General features: G+C 45.5%; 2 protein-coding genes across 2 annotated transcripts in view; both read right to left on the minus strand.

Moving 5' to 3' along the window:
• LOC143801430 (uncharacterized) overlaps positions 1–24,255 on the minus strand; it is a 977,383-nt gene that overhangs the window by 234,258 nt on the left and 718,870 nt on the right. The window lies entirely within an intron of this gene.
• Positions 6,481–24,255, minus strand: part of LOC143793593 (gastrula zinc finger protein XlCGF66.1-like) — a 124,316-nt gene continuing 106,541 nt past the window's right edge. Inside the window, exons 4-5 of the mRNA XM_077280661.1 lie at positions 15,757–15,880; positions 6,481–6,512 (exon numbers count right to left, since the gene is read on the minus strand). Of these exons, the coding sequence (XP_077136776.1) occupies positions 6,481–6,512; positions 15,757–15,880 (156 nt within the window). The remainder of the gene's footprint in view (positions 6,513–15,756; positions 15,881–24,255) is intronic.

Raw genomic sequence — 24,255 nt, forward strand, 5'->3', positions numbered from 1 at the left:
AACCAAAGTAAGTTCTTAAAGCAGCAGGGTTTCCGTGTCTACTTCCGTGTACAGCCGATCTATCACACATACAGTGCCTTGCGAAAGTATTCGGCCCCCTGGAACTTTTCAACCTTTTCCAACATATCATACTTCAAACAAAGATACCAAATGTAAATCTTTGGTGAAGAATCAACAACAAGTGGAACACAAGTGTGAAGTTGAACGAAACTTATTGGTTATTCTAAATTTTTGTGGAAATTCAAAAACTGAAAAGTGGGGCGTGCAATATTATTCGGCCCCTTTACTTTCAGTGCAGCAAACTGACTCCAGAAGATCATTGTGGATCTCTGAATGATTCAATGTTGTCCTAAATGCCTAATGATGATAAATATAATCCACCTGTGTGTAATCAAGTCTCCGTATAAATGCACCTGCTCTGTGATAGTCTCAGGGTTCTGTTTGAAGCACAGAGAGCATCATGAAGACCAAGGAACACAACAGGCAGGTCCGAGATACTGTTGTGGAGAAGTTTGAAGCCGGATTTGGATACAAAATTATTTCCGAAACTTTAAACATCCCAAGGAGCACTGTGCAAGCGATCATATTGAAATGGAAGGAGTATCATACCACTGCAAATCTACCAAGACCCAGCCGTCCCTCTAAACTTTCATCTCAAACAAGGAGAAGACTGATCAGAGATGGAGACAAGAGGCCCATGATCACTCTGGATGAACTGCAGAGATCTACTGCTGAGGTGGGACAGTCTGTCCATAGGACAATCAGTCGTACAGTGCACAAATCTGGCCTTTATGGAAGAGTGGCAAGAAGAAAGCCATTTCTCAAAGATATCCATAAAAAGTGTTGTTTAAGGTTTGCAACAAGCCACCTGGGAGACACACCAAACATGTGGAAGAAGGTGCTCTGGTCAGATAAAACCAAAATCGAACTTTTTGGCAACAATACCAAATGATATGTTTGGCCTAAAGGCAACACAGATCATCACCCTGAACACACCATCCCCACTGTCAAACATGGTGGTGGCAGCATCATGGATTGGGCCTGCTTTTCTTCAGCAGGGACAGGGAAGGTGGTTAAAATTGATGGGAAGATGGATGGAGCCAAATACAAGTCCATTCTTGAAGAAAACCTGTTGGAGTCTGCAAAAGACCTGTGACTGGGACGGAGATTTGTCTTCCAACAAGACAATGATCCCAAACATAAAGCAAAATCTACAATGAAATGGTTCACGAATAAACGTATCCAGGTGTTAGAATGGCCAAGTCAGAGTCCAGACCTCAATCCAATCGAGAATCTGTGGAAAGAGCTGAAAACGTTCTCCATCAAACCTCACTGAGCTCGAGCTGTTTGTCAAGGAAGAATGGGCAAGAATTTCAGTCTCTCGATGTAAAAAACTGATAGAGACATACCCCAAGTGACTTGCGGCTGTAATCGCAGCAAAAGTTTGCGCAACAAAGTATTAAGTTAAAGGGGCCGAATAATATTGCATGCCCCACTTTTCAGTTTTTTAATTACCACAAAAATTTAAAATAACCAATAAATTTCGTTCAACTTCAAAATTGTGTTCCACTTGTTGTTGATTCTTCACCAAAAATTTACATTTGGTATCTTTAGGTTTGAAGCATGATATGTGGGAAAAGATTGAAAAGTTCCAGGGAGCCGAATACTTTTGCAAGGCACTGTATCTATCTACAGTTAGGTCCATATATATTTGGACAAAGACAACATTTTTCTACTTTTGGTAATAGGCATTACCACAATGAATTTTAAACAAAACAATTCAGATGCAGTTGAAGTTCAGACTTTCAGCTTTCATTTGAGGGTATCCACATTAAAATTGGATGAAGGGTTTAGGAGTTTCAGCTCCTTAACCTGTGCCACCCTGTTTTTAAAGGGACCAAAAGTAATTGGACAATTGACTCCAAGGCTATTTCATGGACAGGTGTGGGCAATCCCTTCAATATGTAATTCTCAATTAAGCATATAAAAGGCCTGGAGTTGATTTGAGGTGTGGTGCTTGCATTTGAAAGGTTTTGCTGTTAAGTAAACATGTGGTCAAAGGAGCTCTCCATGCAGGTGAAACAAGCCATCCTTAAGCTGCGAAAACAGAAAAAACCCATCCGAGAAATTGCTACATTATTAGGAGTGGCAAAATCTACAGTTTGGTACATCCTGAGAAAGAAAGAAAGCACTGGTGAACTCATCAATGCAAAAAGACCTGGGCACCCACAGAAGACAACAGTGGTGGATGATCGCAGAATAATCTCCATGGTGAAGAGAAACCCCTTCACAACAGCCAACCAAGTGACCAACACTCTCCAGGAGGTCGGCGTATCAATATCCAAATCTACCATAAAGAGAAGACTGCATGAAAGTAAATACAGAGGGTTCACTGCACGGTGCAGCCACTCATAAGTGTCAAGAATAAAAAGGCTAAAAAACATCTAAAAAAGCCAGCACGGTTCTGGAAGAACATTCTATGGACAGATGAAACCAAGATCAACCTCTACCAGAATGATGGAAAGAGAAAAGTATGGTGAAGGCGTGGTACAGCTCATGATCCAAAGCATACCACATCATCTCTAAAACACGGCGGAGGCAGTGTGATGGCTTGGGCATGCATGGCTGCCAGTGGCACTGGGTCACTAGTGTTTATGGATGATGTGACACAGGACAGAAGCAGCCGAATGAATTCTGAGGTCTTCAGAGCCATACTGTGTGCTCAGAGCCAGCCAAATGCAGCCAAACTGATTGGTCGTCGTTTCATACTACAGATTGACACTGACCCAAAACATAAAGCTAAAGCAACCCAGGAGTTTATTAAAGCAAAGAAGTGGAATATTCTTGAATGGCCAAGTGAGTCACTTGATCTCAACCCAATTGAGCATGCATTTCCCTTGTTAAAGACTAAACTTCAGACAGAAAGGCCCACAAACAAACAGCAACTGAAAACCACCGCAGTGAAGGCCTGGCCGAGCATCAAAAAGGAGGAAACACAGCGTCTGGTGATGTCCATGAGTTCAAGACTTCAGGCAGTCATTGCCAACAAAGGGTTTTCAACCAAGTACTAAAAATGAACATTTCATTAAAAATTATTGAATCTGTCCAATTACTTTAGGTCCCTTTAAAAACAGGGTGGCACATGTTAAGGAGCTGAAACTCCTAAACCCTTCATCCAATTTTAATGTGGATACCCTCAAATGAAAGCTGAAAGTCTGAACTTCAACTGCATCTGAATTGTTTTGTTTAAAATTCATTGTGGTAATGTCTATAACCAAAATTAGAAAAATTTTGTCTCTGTCCAAATATATATGGACCTAACTGTATATCTACATATATAAACATACATATACTTTTTGTAGGCCATGAACAGGTCGTCTGACTGAAACGTTGGTTTTCTTTCCCTTCGTTAGACCTATTGATGAATTTAAGAAATACATAATTTTCTGAATCGGAAAGTGCTGTGGTATTTTCTCTATATATGATTCATGGGGACTGAACTGAGGCTCTCTGTGGGACTGAGGTCTGGGGAGTTTTCTGGCCATAGACCCAAAATGTCAGTGTTTAAGCATTGAGCCACTTAGTTCTGCCTTTTACCCTGTGAAATGGTCTCCATCACAGGGGAAAAAAGCATCATCACATTGCTCCTGGATCGTTGGGGGAAGAGCTCTACAGTTTTTCACTATCTACCAGGTTCAGGTTGGCCCTGGATGGGCTATTTTATGCAAAACATCCTCAGGAAGAAGCTTTCTGGATCTACAGGCTGGATAGTCAAAGTCCAAAAGCCCTTAACGTATTCTGCCTTCCTGTGATGGCCTTTTGTTTCATTATTTATGTCAGAATAATAATAATTTTTATTTATATAGCGACAACATATTCTGCAGCACTTTACAATTAAGCAGGGACATGTACAAACAATAAATTCGGTACGAGTTAAGACAATTTAAACAGTGACATTAGAAGTGAGGTCCCTGCCCGCAAGCTTACAATCTACAGAGTGTCAGAATACGAATATGGATCTTTAATGATTGGTGGTAGTATGCTATAGTTCTCCATCTGGGTATTCGGCACCTCTGGATTTTAACATATATGTTTGCAAGTCTCTATCAATAAAAATATTTATTTTAAAGTTCAATTTTTGGAAGATCCTTATTTTCTATAGTGTCTGTATTGGAATTGATCTAGTGTTTTCCTGGTATGTGAATTTTATAATGTGGTACCATAAGTAAATTGTGTAGAGTGTATCAGGTCAGCTTACGCGAGTTGTGTAGAGTGCATCAGGTCGGCATACGTGAGTTGTGTAGAGTGCATCAGGTCGGCTTACATGAGTTGTGTAGAGTCCATCAGGTTGGCATACGAGAGTTGTGTAGAGTGTATCAGGTCGGCTTACGTGAGTTGTGTAGAGTGCATCAGGTCGGCATACGGGAGTTGTGTAGAGTATCAAGTTGGCTTATGCGAGTTCTGTAGAGCGAATCAGGTTAGCTTACGTCAGTTGTGTAGAGTGCATCAGCATGACTTACCTGACTCGTGTAGAGTGCATCAGATCGGCTTACGTGAGTTGTGTAGAGTATCAAGTTGGCTTATGCGAGTTCTGTAGAGCGAATCAGGTTAGCTTACTCAGTTGTGTAGAGTGCATCAGCATGACTTACGTGACTTGTGTAGAGTGCATCAGGTCAGCTTACGTGAGTTGTGTAGAGTGTATCAGATCGGCTTACGTGAGTTGAGTAGAGTGCTGTTATGATCCCAGTGGTAGAGGATCTCTGGTATTCCGGCAAGGTCAACAAAAAACATAGGAACTGCTCTAGGGAGGTGGAAACTGGGCTAACCGCATACCTGATCCTAACACAACAACTAGAAGTAGCCGGTGAACGTGCCTACGTTGATTCTAGACGTCTCGAGCCAGCCGGAGAACTGACTACCCCTAGAGGGAAAATAAGACCTCACTTGCCTCCAGAGAAATTGAACCCCAAAGATATAGAAAGCCCCCAACAAATAATAACGGTGAGGCAAGAGGAAAACACAAACGTAGAGATGAACTAGATTCAGCAAAGTGAGGCCCACTAGTCTAGATAGGCAGAAAATAGAAAGTGGACTATGCGGTCAGCAGAAAACCCTGCAAAAACATCCACGCTGAATATTACAAGAACCCCCACACCGACTGACGGTGCGGAGAGAGGGAATATCAGCACCCTAGAGCTTCCAGCGAGCCAGAAAATCACATATCAAGCAAGCTGGACAAAAACACTGAAAAATGCAAATGATCCAAAGTATACAAAATGGACTTAGCTTTTCTTGCATGAGACAGACGGAAAGGAATCAGGAGGAAACCTTATAGGACTGGATACAACGATGCCAGGCAAGAGACTGAGTCCAGAGGAGACCTAAATAGGGAACACCCGCTGCTTAATGACCCAGCTGGAGCCCAGGCCTGCAACAAGACATGCCTAACACAGTACCGTTAGTGACCACCAGAGGGAGCCCAGAAACACAGTTCACAACAGAGCGCATCAGGTTATTATATGTAAATTGGGTAGAGAGTATCAGGTTGGCATAGGCGACATAGGTGCATCAGGTCAGCTTACGTGACTTGTGTAGAGTGCATCAGGTTGGCATATGTAAGTTGTGCAAGTCAGAAATAAATTTAGTAGTCTATGGATGTGTGGTACAGTTTGAAGTGTTCTTTTATACACAGGAAAGTTTTCTCGGGTCAGGTGTCGAATTGATATCTCTCTTCTATAACACACTAGGCACCCTTTTTGCGACCTTCTTTTCTTTGAAGTTTGAGGGACCTCACAGGAGAAATGTTGCCCTGGTACGATACCCCTTCAGTTACTGAAGTACTGGGGTCCATTCCTTCCTGAACTCCAAATATTAGGGCCTTGATCACTACCTCCTGGAACTGAAGGAAGGTCCCGGTCTGGCCTGCACATAGTGATAGCACGAAAGCTTTATACATTGCCATTTGTACGAGGTGCACGGCCAGCTTCTTGTACCACACCTTGTCTTTTCTCATGGCATTGTATGCCTGGAGGACTTGATCAGAGAGATCAACTCCACACATTTTCTTGTTGTACCACAGGACACAGTCACATAGTGACTAGGGACAGTGGGCACCAACCTGATCCCTCGAACTTGATGGGCACCCTGGTCAATCCCTGTACCCCGGATTACTCCAAAAGATAGAGATGCTGGAGTCACGTACCTTGCTATGCTCCTATCTTAAACCTTATCTGTTACCTCCCCCACCCAGGGAGGTGTTAGGCTGAAGTGTATAGGGTTACACTAACCAGATAAACAAGGGTAGACAGACAAGAATCAAAGAAAACTACAATCATACAAATATATTGACAAAACAATGGAGTGGAACACAGTGGAGGGATAGGTAGGCGAAACCAAATAGGCAAATAGGAGAGGATGAGGAAAAGGATAAGTATGCAAACCAACTTCAAGCAGAAATCTCCTGAACAACTCTCCAACCGCCTACTCTAAACACTGAATTTCTCCACCAACACCTAAACAGGAAGTAAAACTATCACTGGTAACTCCCAAGTGCAAGCAGTGAGCATATATACCAGAAGGGAGTGACCAACACCGAACAGCTGAGGCAATTCAGGATAGAGAGCTACAGGAGATAAACTGAACTGATTAACCCTTGTAATGACAAAGCAAAGAAAAAAAAACACTGTTTAATAGGATGGTGAAGCAGTTCTAATCAGTGCAGGATTTCGTATGACCAGACACTGCGATCTTTTGGGCCCTCTATGTCACGGTATCTGGTTTGTGGACCTGTGTAGAGGAAATGCGGCCATCACCATGTATGGTTGTCAAGATAAGGACATCCCTCTTGTCCTTGACCATCAGCATGTGGTCACTACATGGGGCTCTGCTCTCACCCTTTGAGCAGCTGCCCAGTTACCATCCTATGGAGGCCTCTGATTTTTGCAGACAGTACCGCAGGCTGCGGTTACTCACCCAGAGGGACTTGAAGAATGGGGTGCTGGTATGAAAGTTATCTACGTAGAGGTGATAACCTTGATCCAGCAGTGGGTGCAACAATTCCCATGCACTCCCAGGATAGTGGGGCATTCAGGGGATTGAATACAGGTGTCCTGCCCTTAATAAACTCTAAACCTGTGGGTGTACCCTGAGATACTCTAGCAGTTTGTAGAGTTTAATTCCATACATGGCCCCCTTTTGGGAAACGTACACCTCACAAACTTGTTGCTGAAGTGATCAATGAACAGCCGAACTTTGAAAAATCGGTCTTCATTTTGCGTCTACAGGGGTGCAGATAAGAAAATAAAGTGCTGGAGTTTAGGGTGAAAAATTGTTGAGCGCAAAAAATTTGTCTCGACCACCATGATGTTCAACAAAATCCTCAGAGAAAATGATTTTGAAAAGTCCGTCTCTGTGAGGCCGATGGTGTCAAATTGGATTCCTGATTGCGCCACAAAAATCAGAAATCTGTGGATCATAATTTTCAGGGTGAGGTCCATACAGGGTCAGTAACAGTGGGCTCTGGTTAATTTTCTGTCCTGGGTCGTCTGCATAGCAAATTGGTATCACTTGAGGAACAGGACTAGGAAAAATAAAGAAAGGTGGGAACTTGTGCCTCACTATCATTATCAGAGGCAAGAGTATGCTTTCTAGGCTGAATACCATTGGGATGAGCGGAACATTCTTTCACGTGTGGTATGGGTTTAATTTTTTTTATTTGAGAAGAAAAGAATCAAATTTAAAATATACACTACCGTTCAAAAGTTTAGGGTCACCCAGACAATTTTGTGTTTTCCATAAAAACTCATACTTTTATTAATCAAATGAGTTGCCAAATGAATTGAAAATGTAGTCCAGACATTGACAAGGTTCGAAAAAAAGATTTTCTATTTGAAATAATAATAATCTTTATTTTTTATATAGCGCTAACATATTCCGCAGCACTTTACAGTTTGCACACATTATCATTGCTGTCCCCGTTGGGGCTCACAATCTAAATTCCCTATCAGTATGTCTTTGGAATGTGGGAGGAAACCGGAGAACCCGGAGGAAACCCACGCAAACACGGGGAGAACATACAAACTCTTTGCAGACGTTGTCCTTGGTGGGGTTCGAAACCAGGACTCCAGCGCTGCAAGGCTGCTGTGCTAACCACTGAGCCACCGTGCTGCCCATTTTCTCCATCACACTTTGCTTTAGTCTAGAATGCTCCATGTGAAGCAATCCCAGCATTGCAGACCTTTGGCATTCTAGCAGTTAATTTGCTGAGATCATCTGGAGAAGTTTCACCCCATGCTTCCAGAAGACCCTCCCACAAATGGGTTTGGCTTGATGGGCACTTTTTGCACCATACAGTCCAGCTGCTTCCACAACAGCTCAATGGGGTTGAGATCTGGTGACTGCGCTGGCCATTCCATTACAGATAGATACCAGCTGCCGGCTTCTTCCCTAAATAGTTCTTGCATAACTTGGAGGTGTGTATTTTGTCATTGTCTTGTCGTAGGATGAAATTGGCTCCAATCAAGCGCTGTCCACAGGGTATGACATTGCGTTGCAAAATGGAGAAATAGCCTCCTTATTCAATATCCCTTTTACCTTTTGCAGATCTCCCACTTTACCAGCACCAAAGCAACCCCAGACCATCACATTACCTCCACCATGCCTGACAGATGGCGTCACACTCTTCCAGCATCTTTTCAGTTCTGCATCTTACAAATGTTCTTCTGTGTGATCCAAACACCTCACACTTGGATTCGTCTGTCCATAACACTTTCTTCCAATCTTCCTCTGTCCAATGTCTGTGTTCTTTTGCCCATATTAATCTTTTCCTTTTATTAGCCAGTCTCAGACATGGCTTTTTCTTTGCCACTCTGCCCTGAAGGCCAGCATCCCGGAGTCGCCTCCTCACTGTAGACGATGACACTGGCGTTTTGCGTGTACTATTTAATGAAGCTGCCAGTTGAGGACCTACAAATCATTCAGCTGCCGCGATGAAAGCTTAATCTCCGAACACTAACAAATACTCGGAGATCACCCGAGCATGCTGGGGAAAACCCAAGCAACGAGTCTACTCGCTCATCACTAATTATTAACCCTCCATACACCAGGGACATTATATTTCTTATAAATGTATCATACAGCATGAACCACTGTGATAAACATGACGCATATTAAGACTGACTGCCTCATCCAAGTTTGCTCTGTCTGTTATACAGCTTAAAAGAAATCAGCTCCATTGGCTTTTATAGCCCCACTGCCCTCAACACCATCAGTATAAAACGGCTTCAGGTGCAAATAAAAGTCTAATATGTTTAGAAAATATACTGATTCTCAAGCTCTGTAACTTACAAAACGTTTGCTCCTCAGTTCATCAAAATTCTGCCAGTACTATAGGTGCTGAAACCTCCTTTCCCTCACTTCCAGCTTGTACTGAACCAAAAACCCATCTGTATAATGCTGCACAGATATTAGAGCAGAAGCAGAGACCTGACCCCAATTCCAGTCCACAGATTCCCCCCACTTCCTGTGCAAATATTAAGCCCGCCCCCACTTCCTGTGCAAATATTAAGCCCGCCCCCACTTCATGTGCAAATATTAAACCCGCCCCCACTTCCTGTGCAAATATTAACCCCTTCATGACCCAGCCTATTTTGACCTTAATGACCTGGCCATTTTTTGCAATTCTGACCAGTGTCCCTTTATGAGGTAATAACTCAGGAACGCTTCAACGGATCCTTGCGGTTCTGAGATTGTTTTTTTATGACATATTGGGCTTCATGTTAGTGGTAAATTTAGGTTGATAATTTCTGCGTTTATTTGTGAAAAAAACGGAAATTTGGCGAAAATTTTGAAAATTTTGCAATTTTCACATTTTGAATTTTTATTCTGTCAAACCAGAGAGTTATGTGACACAAAATAGTTAATAAATAACGTTTCCCACATGTCTACTTTACATCAGCACAATTTTGGAAACAACATTTTTTTTTGCTAGGAAGTTATAAGGGTTAAAATTTGACCAGTGATTTCTCATTTTTACAACAAAATTTACAAAACCATTTTTTTTAGGGACCACCTCACATTTGAAGTCAGTTTGAGGGTTCTATATGGCTGAAAATACCCAAAAGTGACACCATTCTAAAAACTGCACCCCTCAAGGTGCTCAAAACCACATTTAAGAAGTTTGTTAACCCTTCAGGTGTTTCACAGCAGCAGAAGCAACATGGAAGTAAAAAATGAACATTTAACTTTTTAGTCACAAAAATGATCTTTTAGCAACAATTGTTTTATTTTCCCAAGGGTAAAAGGAGAAACTGGACCACGAAAGTTGTTGTCCAATTTGTCCTGAGTACGTTGATACCTCATATGTGGGGGTAAACCACTGTTTGGGCACACGGCAGGGCTTGGAAGGGAAGGAGCAATATTTGACTTTTTGAATGAAAAATTGGCTCCAATCTTTAGCGGACACCATGTCGCGTTTGGAGAGCCCCCGTGTGCCTAAACATTGGAGCTCCCCCACAAGTGACCCCATTTTGGAAACTAGACCCCCCAAGGAACTTATGTAGAAGCATAGTGAGCACTTTAAACCCGCAGATGCTTCACAAATTGATCCGTAAAAATGGAAAAGTACTTTTTTTTCACAAAAAAATTCTTTTAGCCTCAATTTTTTCATTTTGACTTGGGCAACAGGATAAAATGGATCCTAAAATTTGTTGGGAAATTTCTCCTGAGTACACCGATACCTCATATGTGGGGGTAAACCACTGTTTGGGCACATGGTAAGGCTTGGAAGGGAAGGAGCGCCATTTGGCTTTTTGAAAGAAAAATTATCTCCATCGTTAGCGGACACCATGTCGCGTTTGGAGAGCCCCTGTGTGCCTAAACATTGGAGCTCCCCCACAATTGACCCCATTTTGGAAACTAAACCCCCCAATGAACTTATATAGATGCATAGTGAGCACTTTAAACCCTCAGGTGCTTCACAGAAGTTTAACGCAGAGCCGTGAAAATAAAAAATAATTTTTCTTTCCTCAAAAATGATTTTTTAGCCCGGAATTTTTTATTTTCCCAAGGTAACAGGAGAAATTGGACCTCAAATATTGTTGTCCAGTTTGTCCTGAGTACGCTGATACCCCATATGTGGGGGTAAACCACTGTTTGGGCGCACGGCAGGGCTCGAAAGGGAAGGCACGCCATTTGGCTTTTTGAATAGAAAATTAGCTCCAATCATTAGCGGACACCATGTCGCGTTTGGAGAGCCCCTGTGTGCCTAAACATTGGAGCTCCCCCACAAGTGACCCCATTTTGGAAATTAGACCTCCCAAGGAACTAATCTAGATGTGTGGTGAGCACTTTGAACCCCAAAGTGCTTCACAGAAGTTTATAACGCAGAGCCATGAAAATAAAAAAAATTTTTCTTTTCTCAAAAATTATTTTTTAGCCCAGAATTTTTTATTTTCCCAAGGGTAACAGGAGAAATTTGACCCCAAACTTTGTTGTCCAGATTCTCCTGAGTACGCTGATACCCCATATGTGGGGGTAATCCACTGTTTGGGCACATGCCGGGGCTCGGAAGTGAAGTAGTGATGTTTTGAAATGCAGACTTTGATGGAATGCTCTGCGGGCGTCACGTTGCATTTGCAGAGCCCCTGATGTGCCTAAACAGTAGAAACCCCCCACAAGTGACTCCATTTTGGAAACTAGACCCCCAAAGGAACTTATCTAGATGTGTGGTGAGCACTTTGAACCCCCAAGTGCTTCACAGAAGTTTATAACGCAGAGCCGTGAAAATAATAAATACGTTTTCATTCCTCAAAAATAATTTTTTAGCCCAGAATTTTTTTATTTTCTCAAGGGTAACAGGAGAAATTTGACCCTAAAAGTTGTTGTCCAGTTTCTTCTGAGTATGCGGATACCCCATATGTGGGGGTAAACCACTGTCTGGGCACATGCCGGGGCTCGGAAATGAAGTAGTGACGTTTTGAAATGCAGACTTTGATGGAATGCTCTGCTGGCGTCACGTTGCGTTTGCAGAGCCCCTGATGTGCCTAAACAGTAGAAACCCCCCACAAGTGACCCCATTTTCCCATTTTGGAAACTAGACCCCCAAAGGAACTTATCTAGATGTGTGGTGAGCACTTTGAACCCCCAAGTGCTTCACAGAAGATTATAACGCAGAGCCGTGAAAATAATAAATATGTTTTCTTTCCTCAAAAATAATTTTTTAGCCCAGAATTTTTTTATTTTTCCAAGGGTAACAGGAGAAATTTGACCCCAAAAGTTGTTGTCCAGTTTCTCCTGAGTATGCTGATACCCCATATGTGGGGGGAAACCACTGTTTGGGCACATGTTGGGGCTCGGAAGGGAGGGAGCACCATTTGACTTTTTCAACGCAAGATTGGCTGGAATCAATGGTGGCGCCATGTCGCGTTTGGAGACCCCTGATGTGCCTAAACAGTGGAAACCCCTCAATTCTAACTCCAACACTAACCCCAACACACCCCTAACCCTAATCCCAACCCTAACCCCAACACACCCCTAACCCTAGTCTTAACCCTAATTGCAACCCTAACTCTAATTCCAACCCTAACCCTAAGGCTTTGTGCCCACGTTGTGGATTCGTGTGCGGATTTTTCCGCACCGTTTTTGAAAAATCTGCAGGTAAAACGCACTGCACTTTACCTGCGGATTTACCGTGGATTTCCAGTGTTTTTTGTGTGGATTTCACCTGCGGATTCCTATTATGGAGCAGGTGTAAAACGCTGCGGAATCTGCACAAAGAATTGACATGCTGTGGAAAATACAACACAGCATTTCCGCGCTGTATTTTCCGCACCATGGGCATGGCGGATTTGGTTTTTAATAGGTTTGCGTGGTACTGTAAACGTGATGGAAAACTGCTACGAATCCGCAGCGACCAATCCACTGCGGATCCGCAGCCAAATCCGCACCATGTGCACATAGCCTTATTCTAACCCTAATTCCAACCCTAGCCCTAATTCTAACCCTAATCCTAATTGTAACCCAAATTCTAACCCTAATTCTAGTCCTAAGTGCAACCCTAGCCCTAAGTGCAACCCTAGCCCTAAGTGCAACCTTAGCCCTAAGTGCAACCCTAAGTGCAACCCTAGCCCTAAGTGCAACCCTAGCCCTAAGTGCAACCCTAACCCGAAGTGCATCCCTAATTGCAACCTTATCCCGAAGTGCAACCCTAACCCTAAGTGCATCCCTAAGTGCAACCCTAACCCTAAGTGCATCACTAAGTGCAATGCTATCCCTAAGTGCAACCCTATCCCTAAGTGCAACCCTAAGTGCAACCCTAACCCTAAGTGCATCCCTAAGTGCAACCCTAACCCTAAGTGCATCCCTAAGTGCAACGCTATCCCTAAGTGCAACCCTATCCCTAAGTGCAACCCTAAGTGCAACCCTATCCCTAAGTGCAACCCTAACCCTAAGTGCAACGCTAACCCTAAGTGCAACCCTATCCCTAAGTGCAACCCTAACCCTAAGTGCATCCCTAAATGCAACCCTAACCCTAAGTGCAACCCTAAGTGCAACGCTATCCCTAAGTGCAACCCTAAGTGCAACCCTATCCCTAAGTGCAACCCTAGCCCTAAGTGCAACCCTAAGTGCAACCCTATCCCTAAGTGCAACCCTAACCCTAAGTGCAACCCTAACCCTAAGTGCAACCCTATCCCTAAGTGCAACCCTATCCCTAAGTGCAACCCTAAGTGCAACCCTAACCCTAAGTGCATCCCTAAGTGCAACGCTATCCCTAAGCGCAACCCTATCCCTAAGTGCAACCCTAAGTGCAACCCTATCCCTAAGTGCAACCCTAACCCTAAGTGCAACGCTAACCCTAAGTGCAACCCTAACCCTAAGTGCAACCCTATCCCTAAGTGCAACCCTATCCCTAAGTGCAAACCTAAGTGCAACCCTAACCCTAAGTGCATCCGTAAGTGCAACGCTATCCCTAAGTGCAACCCTATCCCTAAGTGCAACCCTAACCCTAAGTGCAACCCTATCCCTAAGTGCAACCCTAAGTGCAACCCTATCCCTAAGTGCAACCCTAGCCCTAAGTGCAACCCTAAGTGCAACCCTATCCCTAAGTGCAACCCTAACCCTAAGTGCAACCCTAACCCTAAGTGCAACCCTATCCCTAAGTGCAACCCTATCCCTAAGTGCAACCCTAAGTGCAACCCTAACCCTAAGTGCATCCCTAAGTGCAACGCTATCCCTAAGCGCAACCCTATCCCTAAGTGCAACCCTATCCCTAAGTGCAACCTTATCCCTAAGTGCAACCCTAACCCTAAGTGCAACCCTAACCCTAAGTGCAACCCTAACCCTAAGCGCAACCCTAACCCTAACCGAAAAACAAAAATAAATATAATTTCTGTATTTTATTACTGTCCCTACCTATGGGGGTGATAAAGGGAGGGGTTTATTTACTATTTTTTTTATTTTGATCGCTGTGATAGAACCTACCACAGCGATCAAAATGTAATGGGAACGAATCTGCCGGCCGGTGGCGCCCATGCGAGAAGACCGAGGACACCGGGAGGGACACCGGGACTAGGTAAGTATGGGGGGGGTGCGATCGGACAGCGGGGGGGGGGCGGAGGGAGGACGGGGGAGGGGCGAGGAAGACACTTAGGACAGGACAGAGGGGTAGGGAACACTGACGGCGGCTGCAGATCGCCGCCGCTAGTCGGTGGGGGGGCCAGATCGGGGTTTCCAGCCATGGCAGATGCTATTGCAGCATCGGCCATGGCTGGATTGTAATATTTCACCATTTTTATGGGTGAAATATTACAAATCGCTCTGATTGGCTGTTTCACTTTCAACAGCCAATCAGAGCGATCGTAGCCACGGGGGGGTGAAGCCACCCCCCCTGGGCTGAAGTACCACTCCCCCTGTCCCTGCAGATTGGGTGAAATGGGAGTTAACCCTTTCACCCGATCTGCAGGGACGCGATCATTCTGTGACACAGCATATGCGTCACAGGTCGGATTGGCACCGACTTTCATGATGCATACGCTGTGTCACAGGTCGGGAAGGGGTTAAACCCGCCCCACTTCCTGTGCAAATATTAAACCCGCCCCACTTCCTGTGCAAATATTAAGCCTGCCCCCACTTTCTGTGCAAATATTAAGCCCGCCCCCACTTCCTGTGCAAATATTAAGCCCGCCCCCACTTCCTGTACACAGCCTAAGACCCGCCCCCACTTCATGTGCAAATATTAAGCCCGCCCCCACTTCCTGTGCAAATATTAAGCCCGCCCCCACTTCCTGTACACAGACTAAGACCCGCCCCCACTTCATGTGCAAATATTAAACCCGCCCCCACTTCATGTGCAAATATTAAGCCCGCCCCCACTTCCTGTGCAAATATTAAGCCCGCCCCCACTTCCTGTGCAAATATTAAGCCCGCCCCCACTTCCTGTACACAGACTAAGACCCGCCCCCACTTCATGTGCAAATATTAAACCCGCCCCCACTTCATGTGCAAATATTAAGCCCGCCCCACTTCCTGTGCAAATATTAAGCCTGTCCCCACTTCCTGTGCAAATATTAAGCCCGCCCCCACTTCCTGTACACAGACTAAGACCCGCCCCCACTTCATGTATAGAGACATAAGCAGTAAAAATTAATCTCTAGTGTGATTTAATGCAGGAGTTAAAAAAAGGATCTACTTGTACATGTCATTAGAAATGCTTCATTACGGGACAGTGTACACAGCAAGTATACATATATTTTTTCATACCTTGCGAGATAAGAGGCTGATGCTCTTCCATCGTGACACACTTGTACTGATCCTCGTGTCCTTCTAGATACTCCCACTCCTCCAAGGAGAGATAGACAGCAACGTCCTGACACCTTATAGGAACCTGACAACAACCACACCGTCATCACCCAGAATCCTCCAGTGCTGTATAACGTCTATATATTGAGCGTGGTGTACTTATCCAATAAATTAAATCTTATTTTTAGCAACTGGATAAAATGTAACCTTTAATAGGTATACTTTAAAAAGAACCAATCAATGGGCCACTTAAATAAATCCACAAAACAAAAAACCAAAAAATAGATAACCTATTGTGATTTGTGCCCTAATACCAACACAGAAGGGGGAAAAACAACAACAGACAAATACATAACAAATAACCACCAGCATTGTCAGTGTTGGAAATCACTCCCAATCCACAATTGTTCACATAGATACCCAAAAATGGGGCAACAAATCTATATTCCAGTGGGAACTACCGTATGTAGATACAAAATACTCTCCTATAGTTCGGTTTTCACTGTAACTGTTTGTACCTCACTAGAACAAGTACGATTTTAGCCTTTAATCAAAGCTTGCGGTGGCTACTAGACCGCCAAAATACATATACCACGTGTCTCATAGATTCACCAATCCCTTGCATACAGATATTCCGCTTAGTTTATACACTTGAATACTGTGTTGGATTGGGCTACTTTCAGTGCTGATTAGCAAACCATACCAAGATGCATCACCACCATAACTAGCCATCCATATATTCATGGGAAACTTCCGAACTCATTCTCAATCATATGAGTGTTCCCTGATGGGTCAAACAGTTGCACCTTTTAAGGGTTAATGACGGTGGGATAGTTTTCACTGGAACGCTGTAATGCGTGGGACCAAATAACCATAAAGGCCCATATGCTTGGGTGGATCTCACCGCGTATCTAGCTCAGTCATTTCCCAGCTGTTCCTCTCCTCTCCGTCCACCTCATCTCCGTCCACCTCATGTCCGTCCTTAGTGTACAGGTATGCTGCTAAGAGGAGCGTCTCCCGACGCGTTTCTTCCTTATGGAGTCATCAGGGGAGAATGCTGCTGCCATTACGGGTCTCCCCCTTGTTTTCCGTGCCGCGCTAATCTACGCTCCGCCCTCTGGCGTGTGCCGCGCACTCCGGGCTTACCTTGTATTTCCGGATCGTTTTAGATGCTCTCCTGCTTCATTGAGCGCTGGGATTCCCCGCTCAGTGGCGCATGCGCACCACCAAAGCTGGGATATACATATCCCTAGATATATGAGCGCTCTATTGCCGGAAATCTATAAAAGAGTTATGACATAAATGCATATGTTGATGCTATTTTGTCCCCTAAGGCGCCTCTTCATACTACAGCACTAATCCCATTCTCAATTCATTGTGCCGTGTATCTCAATGACACCTTGATCACAGGAAAGCTCATATAACGACTAATCCTGTTCACCTATTGGCAGGATTCATGATTGTCTCAGTTTTTTCTATGACTACACAATTATATGAGGCCCAGATTGTGTTATTAAAAACCCATTTCAATAATGTGACCTGAAGAGCAAGCAAGGATGAGAGGAAGAATACCAATATTGATTCAGACAAATGCAATATGAAAAATGATGGCATCAATTGAAAATGTCTAACCTATTGCCAAAAAATTGGTTGACTAAGAAAAAGAACGGTAAAAATAGGGTACGAATTTCCCTATGCGGGACAGCACCCTCCATCACCTCCAACAAACGTGGGAAACAGTGACCCTATGGATGCCCTACTTCAATATATCTACACTCCTTTCCCTACCTATCGCGGAGGTTGGCACCCTAGGAGAAACCTGCGCATGTGGCGCCCCCACTCAACGTAGACTGTCCCAGAGTAACTTTCCCTGTAAGTCCCTCTCATATACAGAGGATAGCTAGAAAGAAGAGAATGACATGTCTAAGAAATCATTTTATCAAGAGTATCCTGTTAGGGCTCCGGTCTTGTGGGGCGTCTCATTATCTCTGACCCTACCTGTCGCGGGGGTTGGCACCCTGATAACCTTCGCTTGTGGCGCCCCCACTCCACGATGACTAGCCCTCATCAAGAATCTATTATTCTTCATGTCAAAGGGGTATTAAATGGTTATTAATGGGACATTCTCTTCTTTCTAGCTATCCTCTGTATATGAGAGGGACTTACAGGGAAAGTTACTCTGGGACAGTCTACGTTGAGTGGGGCGCCACATGCGCAGGTTTCTCCTAGGGTGCCAACCTCCGCGATAGGTAGGTAACAAGAGAGCATAGACTTTTATAAGTAGGGCATCCATAGGGTCACCTTTTCCCACGTTTGTTGGAGGTGATGGAGGGTGCTGTCCCGCATAGGGAAATTCGTACCCTATTTTTACCTTTCTTTTTCTTAGTCAACCAATTTTTTGGCAATAGGTTAGACATTTTTAATTTATGCCATCATTTTTCATATTGCATATTCTTCCTCTCATCCTTGCTTGCTCTTCAGGTCACATTATTGAAATGGTTTTTTAATAACACAATCTGGGCCTCATATAATTGTGTAGTCATAGAAAAAACTGAGAAAATCATGAATCCTGCCAATAGGTGAAGAGGATTAGTTGTTATATGAGCTTTCCTGTGATCAAGGTGTCAATGAGATACACGGCACAATGAATGGAGAATGGGATTAGTGCTGTAGTATGAAGAGGCGCCTTAGGGGACAAAATCGCATTAACATATGCATTTATGTCATAACTCTTTTATAGATTTCTGGCAATAGAGCGCTCATATATCTAGGGACATGTATATCCCAGCTTTGGTGGTGCGCATGCGCCACTGAGCGGGGAATCCCAGCGCTCAATGAAGCAGGAGAGCATCTAAAACGATCCGGAAATACAAGGTAAGCCCGGAGTGCACGTCACCCGCCAGAGGGCGGCGCTTAGATTAGCGCGGCACGGAAAACAAGGGGGAGACCCGTAATGGCAGCAGCATTCTCCCCTGATGACTCCATAAGGAAGAAACGCGTCGGGAGACGCTCCTCTTAGCAGCATACCTGTACACTAAGGACGGACATGATGTGGACGGAGATGAGGTGGACGGAGAGGAGAGGAACAGCTGGGAAACGACTGAGCTAGATACGCGGTGAGATCCACCCAAGCATATGGGCCTTTATGGTTATTTGGTCCCACGCATTACAGCGTTCCAGTGAAAAATATCCCACCGTCATTAACCCTTAAAAGGTGCAACTGTTTGACCCATCAGGGAACACTCATATGACTGAAAATGAGTTCGGAAGTTTCCCATGAATATATGGATGGCTAGTTATGGTGGTGATGCATCTTGGTATGGTTTGCTAATCAGCACTGAAAGTAGCCCAATCCAACACAGTATTCACGTGTATAAACTAAGCGGAATATCTATATGCAAGGGATTGGTGGATTTATGAGACACATGGTATATGTATTTGGGCGGTCTAGTAGCCACCGCAAGCTTTGATTAAAGGCTAAAATCCTACTTGTTCTAGTGAGGTACAAACAGTTACAGTGAAAACCGAACTATAGGAGAGTATTTTGTATCTACATACGGTAGTTCCCACTGGAATATAGATTTGTTGCCCCATTTTTGGGTATCTATGTGAACAATTGTGGATTGGGAGTGATTTCCAACACTGACAGTGCTGGTGGTTATTTGTTATGTATTTGTCTGTTGTTGTTTTTCCCCCTTCTGTGTTGGTATTAGAGCACAAATCACAATAGGTTATCTATTTTTTGGTTTTTTGTTTTGTGGATTTATTTAAGTGGGCCATTGATTGGTTCTTTTTAAAGTATACCTATTAAAGGTTACATTTTATCCAGTTGCTAAAAATAAGCTGTATAATGTCCCAGCAGTCACCTCTCCACTCATCACCCAGAATCCTCCAGTGCTGTATAATGTCCCAGCAGTCACCTCTCCGCTCATCACCCAGAATCCTCCAGTGCTGTATAATGTCCCAGCAGTCACCTCTCCGCTCATCACCCAGAATCCTCCAGTGCTGTATAATGTCCCAGCAGTCACCTCTCTGTCATCACCCAGAATCCTCTAGTGCCGTCCTGTATAATGTCCCAGCAGTCACCTCTCCACTCATCACCCAGAATCCTCCAGTCCTGTATAATGTCCCAGCAGTCACCTCTCCGCTCATCACCCAGAATCCTCCAGTGCTGTATAATGTCCCAGCAGTCACCTCTCCGCTCATCACCCACAATCCTCCAGTCATGTATAATGTCCCAGCAGTCACCTCTCCGCTCATCACCCAGAATCCTCCAGTGCCGTCCTGTATAATGTCCCAGCAGTCACCTCTCCGCTCATCACCCAGAATCCTCCAGTCCTGTATAATGTCCCAGCAGTCACCTCTCCGCTCATCACCCAGAATCCTCCAGTGCTGTATAATGTCCCAGCAGTCACCTCTCCACTCATCACCCAGAATCCTCCAGTCCTGTATAATGTCCCAGCAGTCACCTCTCCGCTCATCACCCAGAATCCTACAGTGCTGTATAATATCCCAGCAGTCACCTCTCCGCTCATCACCCAGAATCCTCCAGTGCTGTATAATGTCCCAGCAGTCACCTCTCCGCTCATCACCCAGAATCCTCCAGTCCTGTATAATGTCCCAGCAGTCACCTCTCCACTCATCACCCAGAATCCTCCAGTCCTGTATAATCTCCCAGCAGTCACCTCTCCGCTCATCACCCAGAATCCTCCAGTGCTCTATAATGTCCCAGCAGTCACCTCTCCACTCATCACCCAGAATCCTCCAGTCCTGTATAATGGAGCGCCCCCACACCGCCACAGGGCCGAGGGGTACCCGGAGCCAGGTCTCTGAGTCTCAGTCCTGGGGTTGTCACGGTGGCTAGACCCGGTCCGTGGCCCTGTCTGTCAGTGGGGGACGTCTGGTGCAATAAGTGGTGATGTAACGGTGCAGTTGTGGGGTGCAGGTCGCGGTAAATAACGAGGACACCAGGTTGCAGTCTCTTTACCTCTTTACTGAAGATCTCTGGGTCCTCAGTCCGGAATACGGTTCACCAGGCTACGCAAGTCCGGCCGGTCCAATGGCACCTCCAGAGTTCTCTTCACAGGTGGAAATCGGTGCCTTCCTTCTAGCGCTATGTGTTGCGGTCCTTCCCTGCTGTGCTTACGGAAAGTCCCCACAACCGTTGTGTCTGTTTCTTAAGTTCCCTCACAACTGTATTAAATGATGTTCTGCTAATCTTCCGTCCCTTCCTGATATTGCAGTTAGAACGGCACCCGTTTGTCGGATAGGCCTGGAGTTCTTCCGGGACCCTAGAGACGCCCCTCTCCCGCAATTGCCTCCCAAGACTTCATAGGTGATATGTGTTAGACAGCCCGCCTGAGACTGACTGTCCTGCCGCTGTTTAGAGTATTGCTTGAAGCTGAATGTTATAATACTCCCTCGGCGTTCCGGCCACTGGTAATGCGCCTCAGTAGGATGTTGCTCCGGTCTTACAGCACGACCCCTACTGGTATTCTCCTATCGCTTGATCTCGTTTCTCACTCAGCACAATCTATCTCGCTTCTAGTCCTTTCTTGGATCCCGCCGCTTCCCGGGGCTGGCGCGGACCCGTTACGTTCTTTCCAATGCCAAGCCTCTGTCAGGATCCCACCCCTGACAGAGACCCTACTGTCTCTTCCTCCACAACACCCTCTGCCACCAGGTGTTGCTTCGTTCAATCCAGTCAGCTTTCTTTTCTAACTTCCTGCCTGACCCCCAGTTTACCCACTATGGTGGGGAGTGGCCTAATGAATAGAACCCTTAGCTCCCCCCGGAGGCCCAGCTGTGAAACATATTGGTGTCTGTGATACCTGATTGGAGGAACTCCTTCAGTGCCATCGGACGCACCATGGCTCCCCATAGTGGCGGAGCCACAGTACTGCAACGACCAGGACTCTGGGGCGCTGCACTCCCCCCTGGTTAAACACAGTACTCCGGGACTGGGAAGAAAACAACAATACAAGTTAGCAAAAAGACATACAATTTTGTTGAGTGCAGAACAATAAGTATACTTGAACAGGCTTCCCTTTATGGGAGGTGAGGACACTTGAACGTTACAAACATAATTAACATTATAAATTACAGGCTATACATAACTCCTGTTACCCAACCGGGTATTCTACTAAGTGCAAAATTGTTGAACAATAATTTAACATTGCCTTTAAGGACTCACACTCTAAATCCACTAAAGACCTTCCTATAATCACATTATAAGGCACTTTAACTTTTTTCATTCTCCTACTTTGAATCTGCAGGACCGCCTGTCCTATCGGCACCAGACCTACTGCCTCTCCTTTCTATGCAGGACCGCCCCGTTCAGCCAGGGCCTTCTGCCTTTTCAACTACTATACACAGTATAGAACATAACTTTTTCTTTCAGTTTGAGAACACTGAGCCGGCTCTACTTGGCTCCTATAAGGACTCACTCACTAACCCCTACGGGTTCACTTTCTGTCCTTAGTAACACATTACTAACTTTCGATGGGGAACGCAGGGTCTACCTTCTATCCCCCCCTTCTTTTTCTTATCAACATTATTAACTATCTTCTTTTCACAATATTAAACTTTCTCTCTAATATGCATGCTGGACACCCCGTCTACCCCTACGGGCCCACTGCATCCTTCTACTACCTTTCACTTTCTTCTTTCAGAAAACATTATCAGCATTCCTTTACATTTAACTAATTGCATACATATAACTTTTACATGTAAATATTATCATCATTTTCTTCCATCGACATTATTGCTACCAGTCTTAAAGCAATATCACCAATTACGTGTAACAGATGAACATCCCCTTTAAGAGAGGATCAAGTCTCTATGAGGTAGTGCAGCACCCCAGAGTCCTGGTTGTTGCAGTACTGTGGCTCCGCCACTATGGGGAGCTATGGTATGTCTGATTGCACTAAGGAGTTTCTCTGACCAGGTACACTCACACCACACTTCACACTCCGGCCACCAGGGGGGGTGGTCCTATCTAGTAGGCCACTCCTCACAACTCTGGTAAAACTGGGGGTTGGACAGGAAGACAGGGAGAAGTAGCTGGGAAGAGCTAGTGAGAGGACCTGTTAGGGATGGGATCCTGGCAGACTCCTCAGAGCAGAACTAACCAGTAAACAACGGGAATACAGAGAAGGAGAATACCAGCAGGGGTTTTGTTGAAAGAGGCAGCACCTTGCTGAGGCGCAATACCGGTGGCCGGAACGCCGAGGGAGTGGAATAGAATACAGCTTCAAGCCATACTCCAAACAGCGGCAGGACAGTCAGTCTCAGGCGGGCTGTCTACCACATATCACCTATGAAGTCTTGGGGGGCAATTGCGGGAGAGGGGCGACTCTAGGGTCCCGGAAGAACTCCAGGCCTACCTGACAAACGGGTGCCATTCCAACCTGAATACAGGGAGGGGTGGATTACGAGAGGAACATCAAATCGAGTTGTGAGGGAACTTAAGAAACAGACACAACCGTTGTTGGGTTACTTTCCGTGAGCACAGCAGGGAAGGACTACAACACATAGCGCTAGAAGGAAGGCACAGATTTCTACCTGAGAGGAGAACTCTGGAGGTGCCATTGGACCGGCCGGACTTGCGCAGCCTGGTGAACCGTATTCTGGACTGAGGACTCAGAGATCTCCAGTAAAGAGGTAAAGAGACTGCAACCTGGTGTCCTCGTTATTTACCGCGACCTGCACCGCTACACTACCATTATCACCACTTATTACACCGGACGTCCCCCACTGACGGACAGGGCCACGGACCGGGTCTAGCCACCGTGACAACCCCGAGACTGAGACCTAGAGGCCCGGCTCCGGGTACCCCTCGGCCCTGCGGCGGTGTGGGGGCGCTCCAAACTTGGCGTCACGAACAGGATCTACTTAAGCCTGAAGAATCAGGTCATGTGTGCCTAGAGACTGTGATTTATCGTGCTTGGACTGTACTTTATTGAGAGAACTGTGTGCTACTGCTTGCCGCGGAAAGTTACCGCCAAAATTCGCCATTGCCGCGCACGGAGGGAGGAGCCTTAGCTACGTGGGCGGGATCAGCCAAAAGAAGCGCGGAACGGAAAGCGCGGTGAGGTGCCAATCCCGGAAGAGGAACTCCGACCTCCAGCAGGTTAGTGGGAGGAAGGGACGGCCATGTCCGAGTCGGGAGGAGAGGAGGTGGCGGTCGCAGCCGCGGACGCAGGGGCAGCTCCGGTCCCCGCAGCGGGCGAAGCCGCGGCCCTAATACCACCACTGGCTGCCGCAGAACCCGCTGCCCCCATCAGCCAGTCGGACACTGCCGCTAATGCAAAAGCCATAATGCCCTTCTCCATGCCCTACCTGCCCGGAGCGGCCTGGCTCCCACGATACTCTGGGGAGGCGCATACGTTCACTGACTTTAAAGAGGGGCTCTGTAGCCTGCTCGAGTTTTATCCCCTAACCGAGCCTCAGAAGGTCCAT

The sequence above is a fragment of the Ranitomeya variabilis genome, chromosome 1 (genome assembly GCF_051348905.1).
Source record: "Ranitomeya variabilis isolate aRanVar5 chromosome 1, aRanVar5.hap1, whole genome shotgun sequence".
Classification (NCBI taxonomy): domain Eukaryota; kingdom Metazoa; phylum Chordata; class Amphibia; order Anura; family Dendrobatidae; genus Ranitomeya; species Ranitomeya variabilis.